Source organism: Copadichromis virginalis, linkage group LG11, assembly GCF_057382275.1.
Source record: "Copadichromis virginalis isolate Kocher_CV1m ecotype Utaka linkage group LG11, C_Virginalis_male_GT1.1, whole genome shotgun sequence".
Classification (NCBI taxonomy): domain Eukaryota; kingdom Metazoa; phylum Chordata; class Actinopteri; order Cichliformes; family Cichlidae; genus Copadichromis; species Copadichromis virginalis.
Genome location: NC_140628.1, coordinates 23,276,254 through 23,290,722, shown reverse-complemented (window position 1 = coordinate 23,290,722; position 14,469 = coordinate 23,276,254). Strand labels below are relative to the sequence as shown.

General features: G+C 38.9%; 3 protein-coding genes across 3 annotated transcripts; 1 reads left to right on the top strand and 2 right to left on the bottom strand.

Moving 5' to 3' along the window:
- The first annotated feature begins 1,676 nt into the window (after window positions 1–1,676).
- LOC146698631 (uncharacterized) lies at window positions 1,677–3,811 on the top strand. Its single transcript, XM_085473839.1, has 3 exons — window positions 1,677–2,310; window positions 2,455–2,728; window positions 2,856–3,811. The coding sequence occupies exons 1-3, from the start codon at window positions 2,054–2,056 to the stop codon at window positions 3,525–3,527; spliced, it is 1,203 nt and encodes a 400-aa protein (XP_085329965.1). The 5' UTR covers window positions 1,677–2,053; the 3' UTR covers window positions 3,528–3,811.
- A 208-nt stretch (window positions 3,812–4,019) lies between these two features.
- On the bottom strand, window positions 4,020–8,281 carry them4 (thioesterase superfamily member 4). Its single transcript, XM_085473840.1, has 6 exons — window positions 7,835–8,281; window positions 5,938–6,130; window positions 5,666–5,828; window positions 5,323–5,433; window positions 4,689–4,813; window positions 4,020–4,556 (listed from the first exon to the last, which is right to left on the bottom strand). The coding sequence occupies exons 1-6, from the start codon at window positions 7,946–7,948 to the stop codon at window positions 4,513–4,515; spliced, it is 750 nt and encodes a 249-aa protein (XP_085329966.1). The 5' UTR covers window positions 7,949–8,281; the 3' UTR covers window positions 4,020–4,512.
- A 3,583-nt stretch (window positions 8,282–11,864) lies between these two features.
- On the bottom strand, window positions 11,865–14,433 carry LOC146698629 (uncharacterized). The gene is made up of 4 exons (XM_085473838.1): window positions 13,993–14,433; window positions 13,718–13,772; window positions 13,267–13,384; window positions 11,865–13,126 (listed from the first exon to the last, which is right to left on the bottom strand). The coding sequence occupies exons 1-4, from the start codon at window positions 14,287–14,289 to the stop codon at window positions 13,093–13,095; spliced, it is 504 nt and encodes a 167-aa protein (XP_085329964.1). The 5' UTR covers window positions 14,290–14,433; the 3' UTR covers window positions 11,865–13,092.
- Between the last annotated feature and the right edge of the window lie 36 nt (window positions 14,434–14,469).

The following is a 14,469-nucleotide window of genomic DNA, read 5'->3' as shown; positions in this document are numbered from 1 at the left end:
GTTAATGATCTCACTGAGGGGGTTCAGGCCTATGCAGAACAGCAGTGGGGACAGAGCATCTCCTTGGTAGATCCCGCACTTGATGGTAACTTGTGCTATGGGCTTGGAGTTGGCCTCTAGTGTTGTACGCCACATCCCCATTGAGTTCCTGATGAAGGCTCTTAGGGTCCCATTGATCTTGTACAATTCTAGGCATTCCAGTATCCAGCTGTGGGGCATTGAGTCATAGGCCTTCTTGTAATCAATCCAGGCAGTGCACAGGTTGGTCAGTCTGGGCTTGCAGTCTCGGCTGATTGTTCTGTCTACCAGTAGCTGGTGTTTTGCACCTTTGGTATTCTTGCCAATTCCTTTCTGTGTCCCGCTCATGTATTGACCCATGTGCCTGTTCATCTTAGCCGATATGATGCCTGACAGGAGCTTCCATGTAGTACTGAGGCAGGTTATTGGTCGGTAGTTGGAGGGGACCGGTCCCTTCTTGGGGTCCTTGGGGATCAGGACCGTCCGGCCTTCAGTTAGCCATTCCGGGTGTCTCTCGTTAACTAGCAGCTGGTTCATTTGTGCTGCCAGACGCTCGTGGAGTGCAGTCAGCTTCTTCAGCCAGTAGGCGTGAACCATGTCGAGCCCTGGTGCTGTCCAACTCTTCATACTGGAGACCCTTTCTTGGATATCTGCCACTGTGATGGTTACTGGACCCTGTTCAGGGAGGTCGCTGTGGTCAGCCCTCAGATCCTCTAGCCACTGAGCATTGCCGTTATGGGTTGCATCCTTCTCCCATATGCTCTTCCATATCTATATATCTATATATCTATATATCTATATATATATATATATATATATCTATATATATATCTATATATATATATATATATATATATATATATATATATATATATATATATCTATATATATATATATATATATATATATATATATATATATATATATATATATATATATATATATATATATATATATATATATATATAAATAAAGTGAACCTGCTACCTCCCTAAAAAAAAACTAATCCCACATATAATATTTTTATGTTTTGGAGTCATTTTGTAATTGCTCCTCAGTTACAGGATGCCAGCCTATTCGGGAGGTATGTTGTCCTCAACCTATAGTCAGTACAGTATGTGTTTAATCAAAAACAGTACTCTACATACTCTCAGGTGTCATGTTTTGTAGAACTGTGGTCTGCAGTGGCTGCTAGAGCAGCACTGATCTCTGTGATGTGGACTGTGTTACTTATTATGGCATACTGCGGCATCCGTCAGCCGTTTCTGAATGTAGAAACGCGTTCAAAGTGTCAGAGTGAACGAGAATAACCAGCTCGTGTAAAAAACAGCCAGTTGTCGTGACGATTTTGGGTTTGAAGTCCTTGTGCCTTCATTGTATGTCATAATTTCTCATGGCATGCAAATTCACACCCCACATTCAAATAAAACCACAACCACCACACGGGGGGTAACAGTTTACAACCCACACATGAAAAACAAAACTGTGTAACATTTGTGATGTAAGGGGCACAAAACTTCAAGAATAAATTTAGAACCCATTCGTCCTTCAGTTGTGTGATTTACTGACAAAAAGTAGTAAGCTGATGTTGTATCACATATATTTCAGTATCCCTTAATTAAACCTTTCAACATTTACTACACAGTGTTTACTATTACAGTTTTTCTCGATTGCTTAAACACTATAACCAGGCCTCTAAACTAAAATTTCAAAACCGTAACGCTACTGTTCAAAAAGCTCACCCATTTCCCTGAACTATAAACACTATTCCCTGCTTTGACACATGACTCAAATTTGGTGAACTGTTACTGCAAAACTCTACACACAAATCCCTACATTTTACAGTGCTTACACCATGTAGTCATTTAGAAAGCACTAGCATGCAATAATGTTAACTTAAGTCAGCATAGCTTGAGCTCAATTAGCACACAATTAACCAGGTGGAAACACTAGGAGTCAAAATTTAGCACACACCAATCAGAACCTGCGATAGATAGATAAAAGGGCCAAAGTCAGCTCATTCAGGTTTGAAACAATGGATCCAAAGAGATGCAAAGGAAGAGGACGTGGTGGAGAAAGAGGACGTGGTGAAGGAGGTGGAGAACGACGGCGACAAGGAAGGGGAAGAGCAAGGGCAAGAAGACAGTCAGTCTCGGATGAAATTCGAGCCACTTTAGTTCACCATGTCCTTGTCCATGGGATGACTATGAGGGAGGCTGGGCAACGAGTACAACCAAATTTGAGTCGCTTCACTGTTGCCTCCATCATCAGAACCTTCAGGGAGGAAAACAGGTAGGTGTACTTGCAGTAAGACTGCTTTGTACAGTAACGTTTAAGTTACTGAACTTATGTGTCTTGAGTTTCAGTATGTTTCCATTATTTGCCTGTAAAATGAATGTGTGACAGTTACAGTAATGAGTGCTTCTATTTTTGTAGGACACAGAGACGACCACCTGGTGGAGGCAGGTTAAGGCTTTTGTCGGAGGAGCAAGAGAGGGAACTTGTAAACATGGTAATTGCAAATAATGTAATCCGCCTGCAAGAGATTCAAAGGAGAGTGATTGAGGATGATCATCTTTTTCGAGGCATAAATGCCATCAGCCTCTCCACAATTGACCGAAAGAATCAATTCCGGATGAAACAGGCATACCGAGTCCCTTTCGAACGAAACTCTGACAGAGTGAAAAACCAACGTGTGGAATATGTTCAGGTATGAGTTTTGATACTGTATAAAGTATTGTGTACCATCACAGCATGGCAGTTTATGCTGCCATTTCAGCACTCTTGAACTGTGGTTCAGGGTACCGATTGACTCTACTGTGTTATGTGTTTTGCAGAGAATCTTTGAGATTGAAGGACGGCCTGTTCCCCATGAAATAATCTTTGTGGATGAGGCAGGTTTTAACCTGACCAAAAGAAGGAAAAGGGGGAGGAACATAATTGGCCATCGGGCTATTGTAAATGTCCCTGGTCAGCGTGGGGGGAATGTCACTATGTGCGCAGCCATCAGCCAACGAGGGGTACTCCACCGCCATGGCGTACTAGGACCCTATAACACTATGCTTCTCCTTGCTTTTCTTGATGGTTTAAGACAACATATGTTCCAGCTGGACTACAGGGAACCAGCACAGCCAGAGCAGCCTCACTACGTTGTTGTGTGGGATAACGTCAGCTTCCATCGCGCTGCTCTGGTTCGTGACTGGTTTACCAATAACCCAAGGTTTTCTAATATCTTTCTGCCTGCATACTCTCCCTTTCTAAACCCGATAGAGGAGTTATTTTCGGCATGGCGGTGGAAAGTGTATGGCCGAGAACCTTATGTCCGTGTTCACCTCCTTCAGGCCATGGAAGAGGCCTGCCTAGACATATCAGTAGATGCATGCCAGGGGTGGATCAGGCATGCAAGAGGATTTTACCCCCGCTGCCTGGCTGGGGCCAATATAGCCTGTGATGTGGATGAGATTCTCTGGCCTGACCCAGACCAAAGACAAGATGCTGAGGTGGGATAATGTTTCTGGTGTGTGTTGTACTGTATAGTACATGAATGACAATGTGCCACTGTACATACATTGGTTGCGTCTTTAGTGTTTATCATGTGACAAGGGTTTTGAAGGGGAGAACCATAAGCAACCTATTTGTTTTGGAACTATTGTTTTGAATTAATTGTACCAGTGTGCAAAACTCTGTTGTAATGTGTGTGTTTTTGAGGGCTTGTGTTTGATGTCTGAGGGCAAAGTTTGGTTTTTCAGCAGGAGTGAATAGTTTTGGGTGTAGAGCTTCATTTTGACCTGGAAATAGGATGTTTCGGAAATTGAGTGAGATGTTATGGATTTGTGTTTACTGTTGTGAGGATATGAGGCGTAGTTTCAAGAAATGTGTTTTAGCAATCGAGAAAAACTGTAATAGTATTAACCTATGAATATCATTAAGTTCAGCAGATTACCACAGAATTATTTCAAGATTAAGTCTGACGGAATCTACTCAAATGTAAAGATCATCAGTTTCAAAGTATCCCCAAAAAACGTTTTATTTCTCAATGCAGATTATTTAACTCTGACAAACACACCACCTGCATGAGCAACGCAATACCAATAGAAAAGGCTTTTTTGGAGAAAATAAAATGATAAATAAATGAACAGTACATTTAAATCAATAACATTGTTCTCAAATACAGCAGTCTTAATTAAAACCATCAATACTGCATCAATACCATCAATACTTCTGAATTAGTTCAGTAAATTTGTTCATGAGTTAGTAACATGAAGGAGCAGCAGTCAAGTAGAGCTAAGTATCAGATCAAATGCAACATATTAGTAGTATAAATAGAAGGTTAACTTTTTTATTTAATATAAGAGTTTCCTTCTATCACCTATAAAATATGTACATCCTTTTAATTAAAAAAAAAAAACTAATGGCCCACTTAGACAAAACAAAAAAAATGCACACTGTTTCTGAAGTCTCCTTCTTCATAGATGGCTGGCTGGCGTGTTCGTGTCACCCTTTCATTAGTTGGCTGACGCCGATTGACACAAACAGTGCTGCAGAGAAGAAAACAGACAAGCAGATGTACCACTTACCAGCAGCTTTCACAGTAACATGTCCATCTGAGATTTTGTATGTGTGTGTGTGTGTGTGTGTGTGTGTGGGAGGGGGAAAACCTGTTGCTTTACCTGTTGCTTCTGTGTGCAATCTGGCGCCGTCAGCACTGGTCACTTTACACGAAACTAACGTTTTCCTGCCTTCCTTCTTATCCAGAGAGGATTCGATCAACACTGTACTTCCCAGCGGGATGGGACTTGGAACAAGACAAAATGATCAAACTCACAGTAAATGATCAAAGTAGTGCACTAAGAGGTGTTACTTTGTGTTAATTATATGTGTAATTATTCATATTTTGCTATGTGTTAAACAGAACAACTGGGCAGCCGAGCAAATGTCTGTTGGTCCGTGCTTGACCAAAGAAAGTGAACCGTTTGGGCTGACTCGGTGACACCGATGCTGCATATTTAATTTCCACAATGAATTATCTATGTGACATCATTCAGAGTCGATCTTCATTATACTGACTTGGAGCAGGGAGAAACCTTCATGACTTCTGCATGACCGCCTCAGTGATACTTCCATAAACCCTGCCCAGCAGCTAAATATGCTCCATGTTAACAAGCAGGACAACACACATGAAAACATCTAACATTTTTTTCCTTTAATATACTAAACAGTTTAATCCTCATATTTCTGTAAGGTGTGCTACATGTTCAATAAATATTCTTATCATGTACAATTTGCTGATTTTTGTTCTTGTACCTGCGGTAGTTGATGTTGAGGTTGGCAGTCATAACAGGTCCAGAATGCACACAAGCATGAGTTCCTGTCACGGTATCAATCATAGTGGCTATCGCCCCCCCGTGGACATTTCTGGAAGCACAGACATTGGTACATGAGACAGTAAAACTTATGAGATTTGACAGAACATTTAGAGTTAAGTCTAGCTAAAAATTCACAAGTCTTCCTTTATTTTTTCCCATTTATTTCTGCCACTTTGGGTTTAATGGAAAGCTGCTGGCTGAGAGGATGACAAAGAGAATGGAGTATAACAACGTGAAAAGCACAGACTTCGATAAGCTTGGACAGGAGTGTGTTATCTCACCCTGGTGGTCCCTCCAGAAGGTGTCCAGCCTGGAAAATGCACACACACCTTTGCTCCTTTTTGTTAGCAAAGATAACGTACTCAAATGCTGCCCCCGGGTCTCTGATGTTGCGGGTGAAAAGACGAGCTTTTGCCTGGATTATTTTGCTAAGGTATACTCCACCTGATGGGAAAGAACACAAGTGAACATTCAGCAGCCACGTTAAGCTTTTGGAGCTTTTGGAAATTCTCTTGTTCTTATTTCAGGTAAACTTTTGGGTCTGTATATTTACCTGCAGCATACTTCAGAGAACGATTGTAGCTTGGCAGTCTGTTCCATAGTCCACCCTGTTCCTCTCCTCCATCTGTCACTGCCTCACATTGGCTGTTATAATGTTCATACAACTGCCTCATTTCTGTGCCCCATGAGGAGTTAGGAAGACTGAAGTCCCGGGGGTTGGATGAAAAGAGTGATGGAAGCGCTCGCTAAACAGAGAAATGAATTACAATGTCTGTTAGTAGCGAAAGGGTAATGACAAAGTGTGGATGTCTCATATAGATACCATATGGATGCTGCTTTAATATTTGTGGTGCTATTAAGTCAACGGGGGTCATGAAAACATTTTCCAAATGAGCGAAAAGTATTAAAATAGCTATATTTTGATATTGGATATTATATTTATTATATTTGATATTGGCAAACCAATGCAGCACCTTGATTCTTTTCTTTTTCAGCCATTCTGTTGTAGATTTACTGTTGTTGTGTTTGAAATCATTGTCTTGTTGCATGACTCAATGTCAGCTCCACTTTTGCTGTCAGACAAATGTCCTCACATTTGAATTGTTAATACGGGTACTGCAAGGTACCCAGCTCCTGTGGCTGAAAAGCAAGCCCAAATCATCACCGCTCCACCACTGTGGGTTTGAGGTGTTTGTATTCATATGCTCTGTTTCGTTTTTACCAAACACCTCCACTTTGGTCTCATCTGTCAAAGGGACATTTTTCCTGATATGTTTGTTCAGGTGGTACTTTGCTAACCTGAGCCATGCAGCCAAACTCTTTTTATAAGGAAGAGACATTCACTTGGCAGCCCTTCCAAGCAAACCCTATTTGCCATTTTCTAACTGCACTGTTATGAACTTTAATATTTATCATTATAACTGAAGCCTGTAGAGTCTGAGATGTTGCAATTTCTCTGAGCATTGCACAATCTGACCTTGGGGAGAATTTGTTGTGATGTCAACTCCTGGGAAGACTGGATACTCCTAACCAGCAAAATGCCAAAACGTCTGCCTTTATAAAGATCTTAGGAATTGCTGATAATTTAAAATCGAATAAATCTGTTGTCTTACTTCCATTAGGAGAATTTGACTGATACTTACCCTCCTAATTCTGTTTGTATGCCTGTGTGTTTGAGGTGCATATGTACACTTGCATGCATAGAGACATTCTGCTATTGTAAATGACCTTATTGCCAACTAGTTGTTAGCACAAAGAGTAAAGAGTTAGAACAGGATAAGTTTCTTGATGTAAATGTGGAGATTATTATGATCTTATAAATTCTAACTCATATAAACTCGAATACCTAATTCCTATGGAAACAGTCAGGACGTAGATTTTAGTAGTACTTTTTAACAGGAAGAAGTACGGAAAACCTTCTTCACATGATTGTATGTTATTATATTTAGCTACAACACTATTATTTGTTACTGTTTACATGTTTGTCATAATGAACTTCATTTTTCACTTTCTTTTTATTGTTTTTCTTAAAACGTTATACAGGGGAGATGGAGGGCAAAAACAAAGCAGAACACAAAAAGAAAAAGAACTGAATGAACTTCATTTTTAATTGTGCTAACAAAATCATTTTCCAACTCTTCGATAAAGTGTTTCTTATGTTATCTGTGATGATGTTGACCTCTGTGGTCGTGTTGTAGTGACATGGCCTGCTATTTTAAGTTGTAATCACTACGTTATAGTCATCTTAAATAAATGTGTTCGTTTGTTGTTGTTTTTGCGACAAGCTAACAAACTCTCACGCTGGCCATGTGTTTTGTTTTGGTTTTTTAGCTGTACAGTCACAACACTGGAGAAACATCTGGCAGGAGTGAGGAGAACATGACACGGCAAACAACTCACATACAGCATGAAAAAGTATTTCATAAAATACGGCTCACAGATCTACCTACCACCATACTCTTCAATGAAACGCTGGCAGGGAGGTTGCTGAGTTCAGACTTCATGAATGCGAGTGAACCGAGGCTCTGAAAGCCCCTGAGTATTCGACCCAGTCTCCTTGCCATCTGTAAACTGTCCCCGCGGTGATATCTTCTATATTCTGAGGTAGATAAATGATCCTGTAACTGGTCGTTGAGAGTTAGCTGGCAAATGCTTTCGTCAGTTAGCGCCCAAACACACTACGGTCGCTGCAGTAAACACTGGTCTGTTTTAAAATAAAAGTGACTTAACCATCTTTGACTCGTGTTTATGTTCCACAGAATAGGAATACGTCCTATGGCGGGTGTCACTGCTATTATTTTACCGGTGACTTTCATTTGTCAAGATCAGGCTGTAAACTTCCGGCGTGAGGGAGTTCTGCCGTTGCGTCGTTTGGGTACAGTCACGTGCCGTACAGATTCCAATATGATTGGGTGTCAAATAGAACTTTTTTTCTGTTCCCGTGGTAACCACCATTATTTTTTTCTAACTTTTCCGAGACAAAAAGACAGATTTTAATGGTTGATTAAGTTTAAGTTTAATAGTGATTAAGTTAAAAAAAAAAAAAAACTTTATACATTTGTAGAAAACAAGTAAATAGTTTTATAAGAGAGACTTAGATCACATGGGGATTAGACAATAAAAAAATTAATAGAGTTATTATTATATATTATTATTTTTCTGTAGCTTTTTTACTCATAAAGCTTAGAGATTAAAGTACGTAACATTTATTTTATTAGAAATATAACTTTCTTTACTTACGCATATTGCAATATTTGGAACTTATTTCTGGTATAGCACATATAAAGTTTTTAATCTATATTGTTAACTTAGCTAATGCAACGCAATTTTAAAAAGTAATGTGCAAATAAAAATCTAAACGTAAGAGACAAGATAATAGATAATAGTTTACTATCTGCAACTGTTACTGTCCTACCACATCCCAAAGGTGCTTTATTGGATTGATCTCCGGTGTCTGTGGAGGCCATTTGAGTACAAAGATGACTTGAACTTTGTGACATAGTGCATTATGCTGCTGGAAGCAGCCTTCAGAAGATGGTTACACTTTAGTCACAAAGAGATGGTATTAAGGCACCCAAAATGGGACAAGAAAGTATCCCAATAAACATTTCACCACAATCGCCAATCCGAAGCATTGACACAAGGCAGTTTGAATCCATGCTTTCATTGATCCAAACTTTCATGTAGTTAACACCAAATTCTGACCACATCATTGAAATGCTACAGCAGACATCAAGACTCATCACACCAAGCACCATTTACCAGGTCTTTTATCGTTCTATTTTTGGTTCAAATTGTAGCCTCGGTGTCCTGTTCTTAGCTGAGGGTTGTGAAGCCCAGTATGGTCAAGCAGCCTGGTCAGTCTGCTCTGACCTCTGGCATAAACAAGACATTTTCACTCAGAGAACTGCTGCTTGCGTGATATTTTGATGTACGTGTACAGTGACAATAAAGGGCTAATCTTTTCTCTTCTTAAGACTATTCTCTGTAAACACTGGAAATAGTTTGTGTGGGAAAATCCCAGCATGTTGGAGATTAGCTGAAGCCGGTAAAGGGAACTGCATGAACGCAAAGGTAAAGGTAAAACAATATCACATCAACTAAAAAGTCCTAATTTTTTCTCAGGGTCTGATGGAACCCAAATCATAGCTAAAATTAAGGAATAATGGACTTGTATTCAAATACCACTCCAAGTAAATTGTTATGTTTCACTGTGTAGGTAAGCTTGATGTGGAATGGGTAACAGAAATGTGATACTGTAAAGTTTGATTTTAGCCATACAGCTACCAAATGGACAGAATGTACTTTTGATTTAATGTATTTAATGCTTCATGTTAAACTTAAACACTTCTTTTATTTCCATAAGCTGGACTTGGAGTTTGGCAATCTTACAGGAGGAAAGGTGGACCTCTTTTTGCAAAAATGGGAAGCCAGTATCATTCCGAAGCTCAAATCAGTTGCTGCCCTGGAAACAAGAACCCCCCCCCCCCCCCCCGCCGTGTGTTAACACACCTACTCCCACCAGTTGGTGCCAGTCGTTGCAGCCTTTTTTTGCACTGGTATGTATTCAGTAAAGTTCTTACGGTTTACCTGAGGAAAGCATTTGTCTACACCTCACTGAATACTTCTCTAAAAATCTATCTTTATCTTCCCCATCTCCAAGCCTGGAACAAGTATTGCATCGCTTTGCAGTGATCCTGAAGCATCATCCACAACACACCAACCCCAGCTGATATGCATCGGTGATCTAAAGAGGGCAACCAGGCAGTACATCATTGTTGCTAAGAATGACAGAGTAACCATTTCTCTGAATGATGGCCTGACGTGTGCTGTGGATAAGCTTTTCAAACTGTACTGGGTATGTAACTTGTCCTATCCAGCACCACTTGGCTCCGTCTTCACCTTCTTTGAGTTTGTCTATGACCTGCCGCTGTCCACCCAAAGGAAAACCAAAGTACTGGAGCTGATTGCACAGATTAAAGGATGCAAGTCAAATGTTCACCTGTCCAAAATGTAGAGAGTCTCTGTTCACAGAGGTGAGAAACCTCATTTGGCATCTTTGTCAAATACACTGCTTATCAGGACTGACCATTTTTATACCTATGCAGTGGAAAGGACAGACAATATGAACTGATTGGCTGAAATTTTTGATTTTCGTATTTAAACCCAAGGTACAAAATTGTATAACCTGGATGCTATATTCGCCAAAATGTATGTTTTTCTGTTCGCATGCAACTGCACATTTGTTAAATGTTGACAATTTGTTGAAGATGACAATTGTTACCTTTAAAATTTTTAATTCATGTATTGTCTGGATTATATCAGAACATTATATACATATATATATATATATATATATATATATATATATATATATATATATATATATATATGATTGCCCTTTTTTCAATTTTTTTGACATTTTAATGATCTAGAGAGATAGAAAGCTAGTCGGATATGAATTTTGTTTGATTTTGTCAAGTAGAAATTGTGATATAGCTTTGGCTAAAATTTAATTTAAAACATTTTAATTGAAAAGATTCTGACAGCTGTTGTTCATTCAGTTTGTAATGATTTATAATATGCCAAATAAAAAATGGAATTCAATAAATGTATAATATATACCCATCTTTTTTCTCCTTTTTTAAAAAAACAATTGAAATGTACACATTTTAACACATCTTTGTGTCAAAATAACACATCCTTGTGTTTACATTTTTTAACACAGAAGATGTGTTAAAGGAGCAGACACATTAATTGTGTTAAAACTGACACATCATGTGTTGTCCCTAATATGATGCAGCACATGTGTTAAAATTTAACACATGATGTGTCAATTTTAACACATCCCTTCTAAGAGTGCAGCTCAGCAGCTTCTGAAATACTCACACCTGCCTGTCTGGGACCAACAACCCTGCCACCTTCAGAGTCATTTAAATCACTTTCCTTCTTCATTCTGATGCTCAGTTCTAACTTGAGCAGGTCATTTAAATGTTTACATGCCAGAATGTTTTGAGTTGGTGCCAAATGATTAGCTATTCGGATATTAATAAAAAAGATAATAAGTTTGCAAGTGGGTGGAGGTTGAAGGAGAGGTAGCAATTATTTCTGTAACAACTTTCAAAAGAACAACAACAGCAAAACAAAACATTTAGAATATTAATGCATTATTTATAATAATAATTTGTGATTATCATATGTTTGTAATTGATTCAGTGTCGTTATATACTTTACAAATACAGGTTATTTTCAATACAAGGCTATACAAGTCGAATTTCCCAGAGGAACCCACCCGAGGGATTAATAAAGTTCTATCTTATCTTATCTTATCTTATCTTATCTTATCATGAAACCATAAGGAAAGGCATCTTGCCTGCAGATTAGCTGAAGGCGGTAAAGGGAACTGCATGAACGCAAAGGTAAAGGTAAAACAATATTTAGAAATGAGCAATAATAAGGTTGCGCTTGTTAACTTATAGGAACTTTAGGAACACAAAACGCTTTATTTAGTAATTGTACATCCATACAGCACTCATTAAACCCACAATAAATGCTTTTGGCAATCTAATTTCATACAAGACGTTTTGTAACAAGTTCAGTGTACTCAGATTGTACTTTTAATAGTTTCCTCCAAACAAGATCCCCTGTAAGAAAGTGTTTCCTCAGTTGTATCAGCACAATATCAGTAACATGCTCTGTCTTAACCTAGGTTCTGCACTAGGGGGAGTTAAAGGAGCATTAATTTGAACAGACGTGATAATTTAGGTTTTGCCTCTTAAATCTAAAATGTTTTATCATTTTGGCTTCCTTTATATTCAGAGTCGTATTAACTGATATATACAATGCTTTTACACTTTTACACACATTGCATCTATTTTCTAGACTGCTTAAAGGTCTGCTGTTTATGGCCCAAAGCATTAATAGTACATCAAATTTATAAAAACCAAACAGAAACTGAATAAAATCTGGGTCCGTGTGTCCTTTAAAAAAACTATCTGGTTTATTTTACTACAAGAAATTACAGGAACTATTTTAGCAAAAATATTGTTTCCACGATCATAAAACCAGTGCAAAATAACTGCAAGGTCGCTTTTTCATTACTGCCTGAGCTAAAATGAAAGTGTTGTACATTGTTACAATAATAAGTGAACTTTTGCTATTTTTTATTACATTCGAAAGAATAACTAAAAAATAGTAAAACATAATATGATAAAAGGAGACACTACAGTGTTTCACATCAGGTACCCAACCATAGCAGTTAAACAGCTTCTGCAGGGGTTATTTCAGCTCGAACACACTGTCACAGAACGCTCAGACAGACGTGGCAAACGTTGATACGAGGGTCACTTTAACCAAACCATAATCTTTCCCTATAACTAACCAAATAGTTATTTCTATTATTTACATTGCTTATTTCTATTGTTATATCATCATATTAGGCGCAACATTTTGAGCACATAGAATTTTTGTCGGATGATCCCCACATTATACATTACAAATACAACCTTCATTGCCTTCTTATGATATGAAATGAATTCTATTTCTCTATTCCACATGTCTGTATACTTGTTCTCTGAGTGAATGCACAGAATTTCTTTTCTTTTTTTGTTATTATTCCATAATAACCTTAGAGGTGATACAAAACTTGGATGCACAAATATTTTTCTGAAAAAGTTGGTAGTCATTGTTGAACAGTTCTGAGGTGACTTCACTGTGATTGTTGAAGATTTTCACACAACGTCCTGAAAAATCAAGAAATCAAAAGACAGTTTTCAGTTTTGCAATAGAGGCGTGTTAAATAGACTTGTACAGTAGCCCCCAGTAGTGATCTATGGTAATCCAATTTATTATTGACGATGCATGCTGGTGATTAAAATCTTACCGTCCTTTGTCCTTGGTTGTATCAAGAAAGGCACAGACTGCTTTATCTCTATTAAAAATCTCCTCTTTCAAGCTCTGAATGTTCTCCTGGGCTTTACTTTTAGCCGCTTCATGATTGTCTGAGACAATAAAAGATAATAACATATGAGAGTGTAAATGTATTATTTGAAACTGGTAGCTTTGCGTTCCAAGTAAGCCCGTGTGGCTCAGTGTTGCAACAGCTGGTTTTACAGGTTTTTCATAAAGGAATGTAAAAATGAAACAGTTCTTTTTCTGCTTTTGTAGACAATTGGGGGGGATGACACCCAGTGCATTTAAAAATGCAAACAGAGAAATGCTTGTCTTATTCTCCTATGTGATCCATATCATTGTATAGAAACAAACATATTTGTAGATCTGTCAGTCCAGAGCTCATAACAACAAAGCAGAACTTAAACAGAAAGCTGGCTTACCTTTGAGTTTATCTATTTCCCCAGTTGTACTATCCCTCGTCTTCTCCGCCTTCTCCTAATGCGAAAACAAGTGGAAGTCAGCAGTTACGGTTTACTGCGGAATGAAGCTCAAATAGAGACAATCAAGCAAATACTTAAATGTATTACAGTTAGTCACATGATCATTTTCTTTTTTTCTTTTTGTTAATGTTTAGACTGCACGAGCATGCAAATGAATTAAAACCTGTGGAGAGTCAAAGTGCAATTGTGTGCGTGTGTGCGCCCGCGAGCCTTGCCTTCTCCGTGGTACAGGCCGCCAGACTTTTACCCGCGTCCTCCGATGACTTTTCAATTTCTGCCTTTTTCTTTTTCAGTTGTTCCACCTTTGTGTTGACGTCGTCCAGCGATTTCTGCAGCTCGGAGATTTTGGCTTTCAGTTCGACTATGCCTTCCTCTTTCCTGGTAACCTGCGCCGAGTTCTCCACTAAGCGGAATTTTAAGTGACTCAGGCGGAATTCCTGATGCACGACCTGGAAAATCAAGACACCCATCACAACAACACTCAGGCCAACTAACGCCATCGCCAGCTTCATCTTGGTTTCGACGGGGAGACACGGGATACACGATGAAGAACTCTTGAGGGTCACTTGTTCATCCCAGGTCTCCGACCTTGCGCACGCGTCTCCTTACCAGTCCGCCGGTGTGACGGGAAACTTGCAGGCTGCGTTACCTGCTGAACTGGATGGGCGTGACAAACCACCTGTTTCCTCCTG